Source organism: Rhynchophorus ferrugineus, unplaced genomic scaffold (genome assembly GCF_030347505.1).
Source record: "Rhynchophorus ferrugineus isolate W39M unplaced genomic scaffold, kcgeb_rfMv2 rfM6, whole genome shotgun sequence".
Lineage (NCBI taxonomy): Eukaryota > Metazoa > Arthropoda > Insecta > Coleoptera > Curculionidae > Rhynchophorus > Rhynchophorus ferrugineus.
Window position 1 is genome coordinate 4,444,099 of NW_027472585.1, and position 18,765 is coordinate 4,462,863.

Here is an 18,765-nt window from a genome sequence, read left to right on the forward strand (position 1 = left end):
CCATAACCAATTAACGGTCAGCTTCCATGTACAAGGTGTGCCCAGAAAATGCAGAATTTTTGATGTATTAGGTGTGTGCGTTGAGAGATAATAGTCGTTTCCCTATTTGGAGCATGTTTTAGATTACTGTTGCGTGTTCTAATTGATCGCTAAACATCTATTAGGAAATACTCGACTAATATACAAATACTTTTCCTGTATACAAAATGAATGTTCGTCTACAGAATTTTAGTGATCATTTTTTAGCTTATTTAAGTATTCGGGTCCATTCTTTCATGCACCTTGTAAGTATTTTCATAACTATGCTGAGCTCTATCGTCATCGATTATTCACTTTACTATCAGGGTTTTTCCATTTCACTTTAATAGAAGAATGGTATGATGATGCTGATGGTCATTTCATTATTTCCAAAGTTTCTTCGTTTCTTTTTTGCCTCAGGAACCGATAATTTTAATAAAAAACAATATCCAATAATTAGATTCAGTCCAGAAAGTATCATATCTGAAGCATTTTCAGCCTATTTTATTCACTTTTTCCATCAATTTTAGTTATATGAATGTTTGTTTGCTAGAATGCTTAACACTTTGTACAGAGCAGATTTCTGAAACCCACAACACACAAAAGGTACAAAACACGTACACCAGAGTCAAAAATCTTAAATTTTGACCCATCCGTCCATAGGATATTTCTCCAGTCTTGTTCCATCCAGTTCTTATGTATTTTAGCCCACTCCAGCTATTTCTTACTAGTTAGTATCATTTTGTTGGCTACCACGTATCCTTTCAGGCAACTGACCGTAAGAATCTCTCTACAGTTGACGTTAAAACTGACTTTGTCTGTGTTACATTTAAAGCATCGGTAATTTGAACCGCAGTTAAACGTTAATTTCGTTTCAATAACATTACAAGAATCTTATCTTACTGCCTTGTTGTAGCTTTGGAGTGTCAAGATCTTTTTCGGCTTGGATTTCCACCAGTAGCTCATTTTGTGTTACAGTATAATACATCTTTACATGAAATTCCGACATTTTATAAACTTTGGCACATAGAATATCCTCCCTTACCCAAAGTACAGATGGCATGCTGTTATTCAAGAAAAATCCACATCCTTTGTGTCATTTTATGCGCTTGTAGATATTATAAGTATAACATAAACAACACAAAATACACTAAACTTTAAACTAATAGTTTTTGGCATTGTAAACCCAAATTGAATAGATTAGACCATATTCGATAAAAAAACAATAACTGAAACCGCCAGTTTAGGTATTTATTATATTTTTATGCCAACTAAAACTAGAGTGCCCCAAACGTTTGAACTGCAGTGTAGGTATTACAATATCTAGAGATTTTAATGCATTTAAAGAGGCAATTATTCGATTTTTGTCTCTTTCAATTTACAAAATATTGAAGACAGAGACACTCATCTATCTGAAATGTAAAAAAAATAACATTTAGTATCATGTTCACCAATGATATATATATATTACATTAAAACATCGTATTTCTCTACGGCCCTTTATTTAAAATCACAATTCGGAAAAATAATAAACTCAAAATTGCTGGGAATCGCAAGATAGGAAAGAAACAATAAAAGACATGAAAAAAGGAAATTGTAAGTGTAAAGAAAAGAGAAAACAAAAAGAATAACGACAAATAAATGCAATAAAAAGAAAGATAATCGAGATAGGATTGCAAGATTTAAATAATCTTTACTAGAAATGTTTATTTTCTTCTTGTTCTTGTGGTTGAATACATGTAATATGTACTGATGTATTTATATACTGATAGTAAAAGCTGGTTAGATATCAATTATAAAATTTAAAGTTATTACATATTTTTGTTTGCCTGATGGCAAGATGTAATACATCAGTGTTGTACTGTATAAGTCATTGCTGATTTATAATTAATTATATAATTATTACTTAATCTTTTTTACAATATTAATTAAAACAAGATTTATGTTTCTATTGCTGTTTTTTTAAAAAAAGTCTAGACCTTTTATCTCACCTTCCCGATATATTTTGTCATTTTTGTTTTCACATAACAGAAATATTAACAGAACATAATATTATATATAAATTGACAATATAGATAGTAATTCAAAAATAAAATATCCAAGTTAGATTCATAAAAAATATTTCAACTAGATGCATATGATGCAATTTATTTTAATATAGACTAAGAGTTGATAGAAACTTTTTGAATTATTATATATTATTAATATTCTATATTTTTAATCAAATGTTCTTTATTAACCAGGCTGGGTAAGACCGGATGTCTTCTGGGATGATTTCTAAAGTTGGTCACTCGCCAGTCGGTAGGCTTAATGCTGAGGACCGTGGTTCGGAGCCCACGTTAAACTTTAGGCCCAGTCCAGATAAACCCATAGTTGGTAAAAGGAGACTTCAAAATATATATATAAAAAAGTGTTCTTTATTTAAATTAGCTCTTATTTATTATAAAAAACAAATTATAAATATTAATATTATATAGTTGGTTAAAACTTTATAAGGACAACTAGTTCTACGATCTTAATATAAGCAGTTGGCATTGGCTTCACATTGGCATGAAACAATTTTTTTTCATGAAATCTTTATTCAATTAATGTTAACGCTTTCGATCAAAACAATCTATCGGGTGCATACCTTTTTCAATATCCTGATATTTGTCGAACGGTTTCAGTGTGTTTTCTTTGGTGAAGCCTCCGAAGGCGTAGACCAAATGGGTGCAGAGGTAGGGATTGATGTTTTGCGGACTGAATTTTGCCTGGCCTGGCCTGTAAACCGACCAGTTCGTGTAGTAACAAACCACACGCATTTCTTTTGAATCTGAAACAAAAAAAAAGTTTTATACAGGTATGGCAATCTCGCTCGTTAAAATCAGTTAATTTAAAATAAGCAACCACAGCATTGCATGCAAAGTTATTAAAATGCGAATAACAATTCAAGCTGTTGCATCAAAAAACTTCACCTATAATACAGTCTGTTTAAAATAACAGTGAACGCAAATCAACGAGATGTTTAATGTATTATAGTTTAGTTTTTTCAATATAAACATATTTTAATATAATTATTTCAGAAGAAGAACGTAGAACATCCTTCTTACACTGTTAGATAATATAGGATTTAATTGATGTAAAGATAATCCACGAAGAGGTCTAATGCAACTTCCCGACATTGCTTGTAAAATAATACTTAAGAAATAAAGCTTTTAGAAGCTTATAATAAAATTAAGGAAGACTTATTATTTCGATTTGTGTATTTAGGTTAGACATGCATACTTCAGAATGGGAGCAATATATCCAATGGTCATTCATGGCAAGATAATAATAAGTATAGTGTAAAAACAACAAAAGTTGATGCAAAAAGGTAAATGTTGGAATAACATTGATTAAGTTTTATTAGTCAAAAATGTATTAATAATTCGTTGTAGATATAACATTTTCATGCTAGAAACAGAAATTAATTATACAGTTATAATATTTATATAGAATTCATCCAAAACCGAAGGCGTTATTAACCAATTGTAGTTTTAAGTCCTTCGATAATATATACATTAGATGTACTATAATGTTAAAACTAATTACATTTGATAACAGTATTTTTGTTTGTTTTGTTGTATGTCAAAACCAAAATGACCTAAAACTTTTTGACGTCATCAATTCAGATGACGTGAGTTCACTCTTTTACTGAACGGACTATACTAGTAAAATGCGTGTAGTGTAGTATATTAGTAGTGAAATTTATTAACAATTATTTAACGATAGATTGTTTTCTTATAACTAATTAATTACCTGTTAATGTTGTCCATGTTGATAGTGATATCAATAGAAACAGCCATCGATAAATGCCAGTCTGAAAAATGAAAATACTTTCATTAGAAACAGTTTCATTTCACTTTTACCTGCACAATTATGGCGTCCCACATGGGATCTTATTGCTGGCTCCTAAACGATCAGTACTATTTTTAATGAACACTAATAATAATGAAAAATAATCCATACAGACAAAGGAATGTTTATCCTATAAGTCAAGGTCTGTTCGTGTGATTTTTATTCTTCTTGAGTTTAACGTTATAGTTGTTTTAAATGTTCAAGGTTTCCCGGCAGATTAGTCATACGTAACATGTGAAAATTAAGTAAGAAAAAATTGAGCAATATTACTTGGATTTTTCGATTATCAGGTGACGTATGAAGTAGTATTTAAATAAGAGAAAATATATCGTTTATTAAACGGTAATATTTGAATAAAAGGAAAGTGATTTTTATATACTTTCATCGATAATCTACTTTTAATATATACGATTTTTTTAGGTTGGTAATATTGACATGTTCTCTCTTGTTATATTTGCGATTTCGATTTCTAGAATATAGTCTGTATGTTTAAATATGACACTTTCAATATGCCTTGGTGTATGCAAAATTGTAGCTTATTAATAACAAGATAAGAGATATAACATCACTTGTTTTCACAGATCTTTATTTATTTTTATCGAAGCATTTTATTAATTTTTTGTATTATATATCTAAAGCTTGAATATCTTCGGATATGTCTGCTTAATTTCAATAATTTACTGAACAATATAGAATATAAACATTTATAACAAACATGGACTTAAACTTTGCAAAATATATTGGTTTATCGGTCTTGATAATAAGATATTAGTGTATAAATCTATAATCAAGCCTATTTGGTCATATGGAATCCAACTCAAATTTAATATATTCATCATACAAAGGTTCCAAAATAAAGTGTTACGTGCCATTATCGACGTTCTGTACTATGTTGTAAATGAAATACGAGTGTAATTTCACGGATTTATGTGAAGTACTTCAAAAGAGTGTCAGTACATCCCAATGTACTCGCTAATCAGCTAAATATGCGAAGTGACAGTGAAGTGCGTAGACTAAAACGTCTAACACCATCCAATTTGATTATTCGACACATATAGACTTTAGAATGAGCTTTAGATTAAAACTAATTAATTAAAATAGTATTTTATGCAGGATATCACTTAATGACGTATGAAGTATCTATGTATAATGATGAATATAAACAATGATGTACTTATGGCCATCTGGGCAGATTGTGGATCTAGTAAGAGTAGTTTTTTTTTATAATAACAAAGATATAAAATACTACTTGAATATAAAAGATTGAAGATATCCAAACATTACCTTTATTATTATCATTATATTGAAAATGTTAATTGATGATAATTTAATATTTCATTTATTATTACAGATTTCTGTTATTAGTTCAGATGCTCTCCTTTTGCTGTGAAGATGTTGCAATTATCGTTGTTGATAATAATCCGAATACTGGGTCAAGACTTTCTAATTTCGTCAAATGCAGAATGATGCCAACTTGTGAAGTGAAACACCAAAATATTGTTATTCTAAAAGGTTCTCATCCAGTCATTATTTACGTATTTTAATATCTCCAAAAAAAGCGCACATTAAATTAATTATCATTTTTTCCAAACTGTATTGGTGGAATTTTCAATTAAAATATCCTGCCACTAAAATATTATTTCGTTATAACGATTTAGGAGGCAAAAAAAATCGGTAACTATATTTAATAAATTATAGAATATCGTTAATAATGCAAATTGCCAATAGAGCGACCAAACCTGATTTCTCGGACAGCATAAAGAACTAATTAAAATAATCGCAGTGAATGAAAGGCTCCGCACGGAATTTCTTAATATTATGGGTTCGTGAATTAGAAAAAGTCTATTCTCAGGAAGCCACAGCCGTTTGATTGGATCCGTTATGATTAATGCTGTGCCTTTGCAACACAGTTCTGTTGCAATTACGATTATTGATAGCTTAATCGAAATAAATAAGAAGAAAGACTCATTTTTGTTCAAATGATATCGATGGGAAGATCATTGATATCTAGATGTTGTCTCAAAAAGAATTATTCAAATAGAAACATAAGTATCAATAACAATATCATATATCAGTTACAGATATATTAGAAACTATATCTAAACATAGATGATTTATAATACATGGTATTGTTAATGCCAAGATATTTTTATTGTTCTCTGTTTGGCTTTAGTCACATACTCCAAAACGTCGGACGTCACAGGCAATTCTTGTTTATGCTAGGCATTTTTTATTATTAAAAATAGGTTTCATCTAATCTAAAATCTGATCGTTCGAAATAAAAAATTTCTTTGCAAAGAAGTACTGGCAAAATTAATAGCGTAAACATACCTGATTCCTAAAATATTGGTATACAAGCTTGCATCCTCTATTTTACTACTTATACCGATAAATCTTCAGCCTTCATATACGAGGGGGAATCAAATATAAACGGTAATTGTACTAGTTAGCTTAGCACTTAATTACGATCTAGAGGATTCAATACTAGAAGTGTCCTTTGGTTTATGAGGAGCTCAGGATACATTTCTCCATAACACATCTCGGGTTTTGGCGCATGCGCATATTGGCGCCATTTAATTTTAAAATAGAGAGTAATCCGATTTTGGCGCATGCTAACCGACTTCGAAAAAGGAAGTTCTATGTTCGGCTGTATATTCTTTGTACCTTGATTATTAGATTTTCTGTCGAATATATTAAATAGGTAAATAGCTTAGGGAGTTAAATAAAAATAGTAAAATTTTGGAAATAACACATTTTATTTAAAAAATATTAATTAAAGCGAAATAACAGAAATATAATTTTTATTCTATATAATATGATAATTATTTTACTATTTTTATATACACTATTTTTATTATAACATTATATTACACAGCATCATTATTTTTTATAAATAAAAATAAACTAATATGATAAATAATTGATTTAATGTTGAAACTATATATAAAGAGGGAAATAAACATTTGAAATTTTTTGAAATAACACATTTTATTTAAAAAATAATTAAATAAAATGATATAACAAAAATAATTTCTATATGCCTTCCATTTTTATAAAATTTATTAAAAAAAATTATCTTCTTTCAATTTTTATAAAAAAAACATATTTAAATTAATTTACATATTTAAACAATTAACAAGGACTCCCAGAACCATATAAATAAACATCTGCATAAAAAAAGACCAAAAGCCGTAGAATTTTCCTAAATATCTCCAAATATTATCGCTACTATTCTTGATCCACAAACCTCATTAATAAATTGACTACCTCGAGTTTTCGCTTAACATATTGTACATTTACTAGCCTAAAACGAATGCATGATTGTAAAGCTGAAAGACATCTCACTCATTATTTTTACAAAACAATAATTTATTTACTTATACTTTTAAATAATAATGCATTATATTTTCCTTATCATTAGATCATTAGATTGTCGTTGCTAGTCTTATATTTTGTTTATTTGATCCAGGTCTGATTTGATCCACTGTACATTGTTCTTACACCTCAGCAAAATGCTGTCTAATTTCTTCTCTGATTCTCTGAATTCCACATTCTTCGACTTTTACTTTCAAGAAATTCTAGCTACACCTGAGCTATAAAATAAAATTTAAATCATTACTAAAATATATTATGTTTAAAATAAATGTCTAATTATTACCAGTTATTACAGTATTTGCTACTATTCTTGATGGACAAACCTCATTAGTGACTTTACTACTTCCAACGCAACAGGAATCATTTCCTTCTCTGTTCTTGTTATCATTAAATTTTGGCATATGCTGATACCTATTCCAGGTCGTTGAACATGATGAATTATTAATTTGGCTGCTGAAATTCTCACTATAAATAAAATTGATGCTGTTTGGATTTTATAACTTTTAAAAATTTAACCTTACATTCTGCACTTACCCTACGTGCTTTTATTACTATAGAATTATTAATTAACACAAAATCTAAATATTTTAGATTTCAACAAATAAATCAACCAATAAATTTATTTTACAAAATTACTGTTTATATTTAATTCCCCCTTGTATAAAATCAAAGCTATTTTTATAATAAAATATGAGGAGAAAAATATTTAAATTCATTGAAATGTTCATCAACCACTGCTTATATTCGAGCTCGAAGATTTATTTTTCAAAATTCATACGATATTGGCATTCATACGACTCTTTGTGAGTATAATAATTGCAAATAAAGTTTAAAACTTACGTTTAAATACGATTATCGTACATTTTGTACCTGACATTTTCAGCTAGCAGTGATTTATTATTTTTGCCGAAGTATAGATAATGTTGCCGATATCTTGTAACATTAAAATTAATAATTACATTAATACATTAATTATACAGTTGTACGTTCTCGAAGTAACACAAATGCAACTCATTTTTTAAGATTGTTATTTATTATTTGGAGTAATTGGACTATTATACTAGATTTATAAACTTAACTCTCATTATCTATATTTATCTAATTTTAAACCATATTTTTGAAGAAAAAAAACTTATAGATATGGAGCAGAGTATATAAAATGGTCAAAAACAAAGGTAAAGGATATAAAAAGTGCATAGTAAAATAAATATTGTAGATAATAATAAATTGAGGTAAAAATAAAATTGTTTTATTGTATTTTTCCAGGCGAATTTATTATGCGAATACATTTCGAACACTAATATAATATGAGGACCGTTTTAATCAATGACCTTGTGTCAGTTTTCTAGTGAAATGAAATCCAGTAAGTGAAATCATGCTCAGCATCCAAATAAAGAATTTGTTTTGCCTTCAACCTTATACAATATGTAATATTTGTAGCATAAAAAGTGAAAAACATTAAACTACTAAGGGTAGAGAATAATGAACAGAACTGTCATTATAACGACAATAAAATAGGAAGTACTCTAAAGGTTATTATATATATGTAAGAGGCATAATCATTTATCATCTGTCAGAGTTCAGGAAATAAAGAGAATTGCAGGATATGAGATCTTAAGAAGTAAAAGGAAATTCGTAACAAACATTAACAAATTTAATCGAACTGGACTGAATTTAATAACTTTAATAACAATTTTCCTTATTCATATAATTAATCTAACTTATAATTTATATTAGTATCATGCGATCTAATTTAATTAATTAATTTAAATCAAATATATATGACACATATTGTTTAAAATGTATTTAATTTAAATGATAATTATGTGATTGAGTGAATGTTATTGAATTTTCTTAATATTGAACATTGAAAATTGAATTACTCTCTTGTGTGTTTAGTGTAGAATTTGGATTTCAAATAAGTCCATAAAAGTAAATCAAACAGTGTTGTTAAATCAAATCATCTCATTTAAAATATGAAGAAACTCGTTCTTTTTTCGGTACTTAATTTTTACCGATTCAAACAATTTTAGAGCATATTTCATATATTACGTAAATTTGAGGACTGTCTAAATATAATTTTAAGTATTAAACAATTAGAACCCAAATGTTCTTTTAGGGTAATTTCAAACCAAATTAACTAATATAGCACTTTCTCTCCGATCCATTATTGCACGAAATTACACGTTTATTTTAAATTATTTCTGATGAACGAATGAATTGAAAAATGTCATTAAATGTTTGAAATTAAGAAACAAATGGTCATTTTATACAGTTGATAGTACCCACTCTAATATTTATTTTTATCTATATTATTATATTTGATCTTATCCGCCATAGTTCTGCATTGATTTCAGTTTAGCAAATCGGTAATATTACTTACGTAATAACGTCACGTTGTTTCTAATCTTAATGGGATTCTGAACTAGAAAATGTGTTACTAGTGTAACATTGTATGGTCTGTTGAGCTATTTATTATAATGTAAACGACTAGGAAGTTTCTTCTTTACGCTCGAGGCCAATTAATTTGTGTCTGAATATATGCTCGATCTTGTAAATATTATACAAGAGATATGTAAAAACAGTTTAAATTTGGTTTAAAAGACTAAGACTAAGATATTTTAAAGATATTATCTTATAAATTGAGTGCATATTATTAACGATTTTGTCAATTTATTCAAATATGTAATCTGAATGGGAACAATATATTTTTTACCATTGATAATTAGGTTTTTAATATTATAATTATATTTCTAATAAGCAGGTTTGCAAAGAAATGCGCAATCTTTATGTTTTTTAGTGTGCTGAATGCGAAAATGCCTTCATTTTTGTCATAGGATGACAAATGTTTATGTTGAACGAGTTATTACATTAATATAAAAGAGACTAGACATGAAAAATATAATTTTATGTGCAATCTATTAACGATATATATATATTTATATAATATATGTTCACTAGCACACAATAAAACCATAAAACCTTTTCTTTTTTCAGTGGGGCTCCTCTTTGTACTTTTATTTCCAAGCGTTCAACAGTAGTCTGATATTATTGTGATATTCCATTTTGCTTTGCTTTTCGCTCATCCCCGATGACATATTTCGATATTGACAAACAGTATTTTGGACAAACATATATTTTTTATAATCCATAAATTGCCTGAAATATGGGTAAGATGTATATAATCAAATGGCCAATACTTCGAATAAATACATATTTCCATTTTCTTGAAAATGATGTAGTTTTTTCCGAAAAGAAAAACGGGTAATGTCTTTCCGATCCACGTAGTACTGGATGTATTGTTTTAATTTGTTACTGTTAAGTTCTATATTATTAATGGGACAATTGGATCAACTTCAGCGGGAATAAAACAATTTTATATAAGAGTTTATTAAAAAAGCTACATAATCATAAAGTATTTTCTTAAATTTAATTATTTCATCTATCAAAAACAACGAAATAATAGCAAATTATCGTCAACTACTGGTATTTGGCTGTCAACGAAAGAGAAAGCGATTTTGTTTCTATAAACGCAGGTGCGCATTCGGCCTTTTGAAGGTTACAATCGAACTAGTATCATAAAAATATCGAACGCGAATCGATCGAACGATGAGTCGTCGTGAAAGCGGAAAAATGAAAATTTACGCAACCAGACGAATTAGAAAAAAATCTAACACGCAGTGAGATGGCGTTCACGTAACCGCTGTGAATATCGGACGACTTACGTCGGCAATTAATAATTTTACATAAATTAAAAAAGCCTCGATCCTTTTTTTCAAACGGGCGTGGATATATCTGCCTTCGGAGCCAACGTAATTATTAGAAAACATCGATGAGGAAATGTTACCTTTTAAATGCAGATGCCGTATAGATTTATCAAAGTAAATCACTTTCATAAAAGTAGTTCTTCGTTATTATACCGGTTTAATAATTGGTGGAGGCTGTCTGTTAACATCAGTTTGGTAGATTTGGAAAAGGCATTAGACAGAGTAAGATAAACACTAGGGGTTATAGTAGAACAAAGAGGTGTGTCAGGAACACGCCATCCTTATGGGAAATGTCCTCAAAGGTACTATTAAATTAAATTCAAACATTTTTTGAAATACTCTTTAGATTACTATTTTTGAAAAACCACCTTATGATAATTCTTTACCCGGAATACAAGTTATGCCTGCATAAAAATCCATTTGAAGGAAAAATTGACGTTTGAAATAATATAATTTTAAATGAGCGCGAAAACTCTCCAAACTTGTCGTAACGCAGTTGTTTTGGTAGCATCGGACGATTTGTATGGGTACATGTCTTCTTTATACATTATTGTAATAATCTTGCGTTATAATCAGACATTCTATCGTGCATCGATTGTATTGGTGTCCCTAATGTAACTATACTAAAAAACCCATCAAGTTTTGTATTTTCGTCCCAAGGCATAAAAATATTGCTATACCGGAACCAGCCAGTATATTTGGAATATCGGTAATTTATTCACAGCAAAAACTTCATTCTAATGTAAGTATTTAGTATTTTAAGTACCTTTAATTATGTCTAAATAACACTGTTGATAACATTTTAGGTTAGGCCTCATTTGTATTGTTTATAGTGTATATGAGTAATAATTTTCTTTTTTTTTCAGTTACCAAATAAAAATTCAAATTTTATTTAATATAATGTGACTGGTTTAGTCATACAAGTATGCATGAAGTCAGTATATTCTATATAAGATTCGTATGCCAACCAGATAGAACTCACTCAACATTCACTATTGTTTACCACTAAATCAAGCCTTCAACAAGTGTCAATCAAACCTCATCATCGTTACATTACTATAGGTCAATATCAAACAAGTTCTGGCAGATGAAATAGTTTTGATGGGCTATACTTCACCAGGTTAAGGGTAAGTGACCCATATTTGATTGAACAATGTCATTTTATCACGTTCTTAGAGTGGTATGTGTGTTATAGCAAACATATGTATGTTATATGTTCGCTATAACATTTGTTATATATTGTTATATATTTGTATGTATGTTATATCACTACATAATATAAAACAAAGTCGCCTTTTCTGTCCCTATATCCCTATGTGCGCTTAAATCCTTAAAACTACGCAACGGATTTTGATGCGGTTTTTTTCAATAGATAGAGTGATTCAAGAGGAAGGTTTATATGTATAATATATGCATAATATACTAAGGCAACATTGCTAATTTTAGAGATTTCTAACGTGATGTCGTAAATTAACCTATTTTTTTAGGCTTATTTAGCGATTAGCAAAAACGCTGCCTAACCCTACGAGTTAGATCAAATTAATGTACTACAGTATTGTACACCATAAAAAGGTCTACAAAAAAGTCCGCGATGGTATATGTTTATCTTTTAGGGATAACCCACATTAACCATTTTTATTGTTTACTTTTTACGTGAGAAAATGGCTCATTTACGAAGCTATTTTAAGCAATACAGCATTAATCCTTATCGAATTAAGTACCTTAAATACAGTGTGCAATTAATATAGATCAATATGGTTCCTTACAGCATGTAAATTAAACAAATATTTTCGGAGATATTACAAATTTAAAATTTGCGTTTAAAAATGTGTAATGTAATAAAAATTGTATGAATTTAGATATTCCAAAGATAGCAGGAAATCTTCATAGTAAGTATAGGGGAAGAGGAATTGTTTTACTCCAAATTTAATGCGTGCAGGCCAAGGGCAGTAATGAATGAACCAAAAATACTGGATCGATTTTAATCATGTTTTCATTGAGTGACATAGGCATATATATTTTATGCCCGTGCAAAGTCGGAGCGGGCCGCTATGTTTTTATATACAACGTTCATATTTTTTTTGTAGTGTATTTAATTTAGTATCAGCATTGCACCCGTGCGAAGCCGAGGCGGGTCGCTAGTATATAATATATGTATGTTATTTCAAACATTTCGAATAATACTTATGTAAAGACAATGTATGAAAAATTCATAAGAAAACTTAATATCTTAATATTTTAAACCAGATTTTGTAAAGTGTTTGGTGAAGTATTGTAGTTAACCAAATGTTTATAAGATTGTTGGGCTATTATTAAAATAAACTTCAAAATTACAAGTTGTGCTTTTATTTACCCAAACATTAAAGGAAATTTGACAGTAGAATACAGAGTTGCATCATCAAATGAATCTTTTTTTGTGTATGAGTAAATAATACCATTGATAACATTTGATGTTGGGCCTAATTTGTTTTGTTTATCTTGTATGAGTCGCTAATAATTTTGTTCAACTATGTAAAATGAATATTTTGGTCAAATACATTTGACACTATTTTAGTAAGTGTGTCATTGAAACAATTCTGATTAGTCTCAGCAAATATAGATCACTTCATTTCAATAATATCCTCATAGTTTCTAAGTGGCGATTGTGCTATTACTGGCTACTGTTTACAGTTATTATCTAAATATATTAGTTTTCTTGCCAAGTGTTATACTGACAGTATATTTACTTGAAGCTCATCAATATTGGTTAGTGCATCTGGGACACTCACACACTTCAATTCTATAAATGTACTACTGTTCTTTTTAAAATTATTACTTCAATTCGGCCAAAGAGTACAATCATTATCGATGAATCGATTGTGGGAAAATGTAGATTATTTGCCTTGATAAATCCCAGTTCAGTTTTTTTCATTTATCTTTTCTTTCCGTTGGTGGTACAAAACAATTTTTTTAATTGTAAAATATCAAATATTTTGTTAAGATACTTGCTACCTAAAAATTAAAGGATTCATTGGAAACAATCAAACCATAACAAATATTAGATAAAATTAAAAAATTTGATTAAAAAAAGGCAGGCTTGAAATTAAAAAAAACTCTCACTATATACAGTGTTACATTAAATTGGATGCCCATCAACATTTACCACTTAGATGTATAAAAACATCAACGAAAATAAAAGTAATAGCAAGTCAATTCGCTGTATTCTTGGGCAACAAAGCGAAAGTGAAATTGATCACCCAAAATTCCGTTTCAAACGGTCGATTGTTTTAAAATAATATTCCCTGGAGCTTATCTTTATAGGATAATGAGTTTATAATAATGGTAAATTATTAAGCAAAAAAAACAGGTACTAGATTCCCATACATTAATTGAAAAGTATAATTATGTTTTCGCATATTAAATAAAAATATCTGCAATAATTATTCACGATTTAGTTATATATTGTCCTGAATAGAAATTATTTTTGATATTCACTCGAGTACTAATTATTACTTGATTTTATAAATAATATTAGGTGTGATGTTTAATCATCAACAAGTTAAAGTTATGAATTTTTTATATATTTTTTTCCTTTTAACGTGGGCTCCGAATCACGGTCTTCGGCATTAAACCTACCGACTGGCGAGTGACCAACTTAGAAATCATCCCAGAAGAGATCCGGAGACCATGCCTCAGCAGAATTCGAAACCACGACTATCGCAACAGTAGGTGGACCGTCCTGTCGCCTTTACCACTGCGCCAACTAAGCCGGCTACTTACTAATTTGATATTGTCTTGATATGATAATGTATTGATGATCACTGTATTTTGGGATGCGCCTGGAATAATTTTCATTGACTACCTTCAAAAAGGATGGACCATCAACAGCCACTATTACATAGCGTTATTGGATCAATTTGAAGGAAGTATTTGAAGAAAAAGAAAGTGCTGCTTCACCAAGACAATGCACCGTGTGAAAAATCCATGAATTGGGCTTCGAATTGCTTCCTCATCCAAGATTTGGCCAGATTTGGAATCTCCAGATTTGGCCTCTAGCGACGATTTCCTGTTCTCAGATCTCAAAAGTATGCATGCTGGGAAGACATTTTCGTCGAATGAAGAGGTCTTCCTCGAAACTGAGGCCGATTTTGAAGCAAAGGACAAATCGTACTACAAAAATGGTATTGAAAAGTTGGAGGGTCGCGATAATCAGTGTCTCACCCTTGAAGGGAATTATGTTGAATAAAAACAAACTAATTTTGCCAAAATAATGTGTTTTACTACAGTAGGCCGGGGATTTTTCAATTGACCTGTTATATAAGATATATATTAATTCTTAAAACACATCAGTCTATAATGTCTTTTGCAGTAAGACTGCATAATAATTAGCCTCGTTTAAAAGGGTTACTGATATCTAGAACAGCTCACCTTGCTAGCAGGTCCGTTCCGCTTGCGCCATATCCTGCCACGACCGTTTGTCTACATTTCACGATCTTGCCCCTTCCTCCCCCCGCCTCTCTGACGATCGAACGCGAAATTATATTAATAAAACTATAGGATACTTTTTTGTATCGGTTATTGTGGAGATACGAGTAGAATGTAACGCGCTAAATGTAGAAATGGGAGAGGAAAACCGCGGGCTCAATCGACGAAGTTTTTTTCTGACCTTTTCACGAACAAGTTTGCATACAATGATTTGTTTCACTCGCTTAAATAGACACGATTGGTGAAATGGTTTTTTTCAGTTTGCTATTGATTTTGGTGTCAATAAAGGAACTTATTTTTTTAAAACAAATATTACCCAACATTTTTTTAAATAAAAAATACATCGTTACCTAGCATTAGCAAATTTATAAATATAAAGTTTATATATATATATATATATATATATATATATATATATATATATATATATATATATATATATATATATATATATATATATATGCAGCAATTAATGAATAATTAATGAATTTCAATCAAATAAATCGGTATTTTTGAGACTAATTATTGTGATAGGTAGCAGTGAACTTACGTCATCAATATCTTTAATATATTGCCTGTTGGAGTTCGTAAATTCGTTTTAGTACCAGACAATATAATATTTTCCTTTTCATTTTATTCCAGTTAAAAAGAAATACAAAGTTGTCTGATAAGTTAGAATATGTAACCGAATCAGCCTCCAAAAGTCGTTCGATTGTCAGAATTCTTGAAACCATCACCAGAGATAAGAGGTTATAAACCGGCAGACATTGTTTTGGTACTTTTTTGGTTTTGGCTGGTTTTGATACATTTTAAAGTATAGTAGTGGCTCAGAAAGCCCGGAAAATAATAGATTCAATTGTATTATATTTCTGACAAGCTCTTATTCAAATACATTACCTAATGCTAATTAGAAAAGAATGGTAAAGTTTAAAAAATATTTGTACAACTTAAATATAGCTTTTTGCTGTTCGTACAGAAAATGTTTTATGTCTGAAGTCTATAAAGTAAGTGTGAAAATGTCTTCCTGTTAGTGTTATATAATTAGTTGTTACGCTTGTTTCGACATAATTATTGTAAATTTTGTCTCGAACGTTCAGTTATATTATTTCAGCGGATATGCAACAGTATAAGTTTTTATTTTTAGCTAAAATTTTACATAATTGTACATCTCAGATCCAGTTGGATTAATTAAAATGTACGAAATAGAGGAAAGAGTATAATTAATAGCAATATACCATTCCTTTTATAGTCTATTCAAATATATATTATAGTTACTTTGTACATACGTCATCTAAATTTGTTACGTCAAAACGTCGCAATGTTGTCGCATCAACTCTGAGTTTTAGTTCAGTTGGATTTACTTTGGATATACAAAAAATTCTAACCTAAATAAAATAATTGTTTATTTTAATATTATAGTACATCAAAAACATACAGTTAATTATACAGACACAATAATTTATAGGTTAAAGTTATAACCTCTTATCACTATTGCTTTCAAGAATTGTGCATACGTCTGACAACCGGACGACTATGACAGGCTCATTAGTTTACGTATTCGAACTAATCAGACAGTATTGTGTCTCTTTTTTTTTCTCTAGAATAAAATGTGAAGGAAAATATTGTCTGATTCTCAAACGAATTTACAAATTGTGCCAGGCAATACATTAAACATCTTGATGACGTGTGTACAAAAAACTTTGAATATACTATATATTAAATGGAAAATACAATAAAACTTTATGAACAGAATATATTCTAGTCGTATTTTATTATTCAATAATAAACCGTCCACTATAAGAAATGGGAATGTTTAAACAATTAGTAGCAACTTATCTATATATTATGTTATCTCTTCTGCTATATATAGTATTAAAATATAAATGAAGAAATAGTTACACAAATGAATATTCTAAGAATATTATTTCTATAACATTAATGATAACAGATTTTGGAATTTAACATCGGAAGATAAAGGGGGCTACTCTTAATACATATTATTTATACCATATATTATATTATTGTAATGTTCTTAGGCGAGGAACCTGATGAACAAACTGAACGAAACTTTTAATACCACAAATAATTACACAATAAAATTGTTCAACGTATCGTCTAAACCGAAAGAACGATATGAAACTGAATGCAAATCAAATCAATCATAGGCCTTGAAATATTTGCAATACCGACATAACAATCTCTTTTCTCTCTCCCTCTATCTCACCGTGTATCATAATTCTGTTAGAATCCACGCGAAATGTCATAAAAACATTAATTCCAAAGAAGACTTCCACGAAAATATGAATGAAGCTTTTAAAATATGAACACGTAATTTGGTACGACCATTGACGAAAACCGACAAAGCATATTTCGTATTGTTTAATAAAAAAAACTGGAATATACAGGATGGGAGGTTGTGTAACAATGAAGCGTAGGAAGTCACGCGGATGTTGATGAGTACGTGAAATAGCAATTTTAAGCCATTCATATATATTTTATGTTAGTCTCGTATGTTTTATAAAAATGCGCTTATTGAATAACTAATTGGTATTTTATGGACAAATTAATATGAAAAGCTGATACATACAGAATATTTACCTATTAACGGGGTGTTTAAAACAGCTGGTATGTTTTGTGGAATAGATTCGTAAAGTGTCTGAAGTTTCCAAAGGAATTTTATCTCATTATTGTTCCAGAACAGCCGCTAATTGTTTCAGTAATCTTGGAGATGGAAATATACTTTGTCCTTATATTGATATCTATATTGATAACTATAAACTATTGTGGCTGTATAATCAACTGTACTTTTTAGATGTACTAGAGTGTTATGTATAATATAATGTATAATAAATAAATTATATTTGATAATATTTTTGTTCAATTATTTCATTTATGTTCTTCATACATAAATCTAGTCGTTTGTAAAAACTAACATGTAAATGACGATTCATTTATCATTGGATCTTACTACATTCTTCAAATTATCGATTGTTCAAGTTTTATGATAGTTGCACAAGTTTTTTATTGCTTAGCGTTAACTTCTATTATAAAAAGCTTTACAATATTGAGCCTTCCATTAATGTTAGCTTTATGGAGCTTCCTCCAACAGTTTTACTCAAGTGATTGTGGAATTCTTCTATCACTTTTACCGAGGTATTTTATGTGGCCCGGCCACAAACCTTTTTAATGTTCTTCAGTCAGATTTTCTTTTCTGTATGCTATAACAACCATAGATACTGACGCTAGTAAAATGTTAAACAATTAA

General features: G+C 29.2%; 1 protein-coding gene across 1 annotated transcript in view; it reads right to left on the reverse strand.

Moving 5' to 3' along the window:
- Nucleotides 1-18,765, reverse strand: part of Cht6 (Chitinase 6) — an 81,847-nt gene that overhangs the window by 27,026 nt on the left and 36,056 nt on the right. Inside the window, exons 2-3 of the mRNA XM_076408401.1 lie at nucleotides 3,796-3,856; nucleotides 2,648-2,830 (exon numbers count right to left, since the gene is read on the reverse strand). Of these exons, the coding sequence (XP_076264516.1) occupies nucleotides 2,648-2,830; nucleotides 3,796-3,856 (244 nt within the window). The remainder of the gene's footprint in view (nucleotides 1-2,647; nucleotides 2,831-3,795; nucleotides 3,857-18,765) is intronic.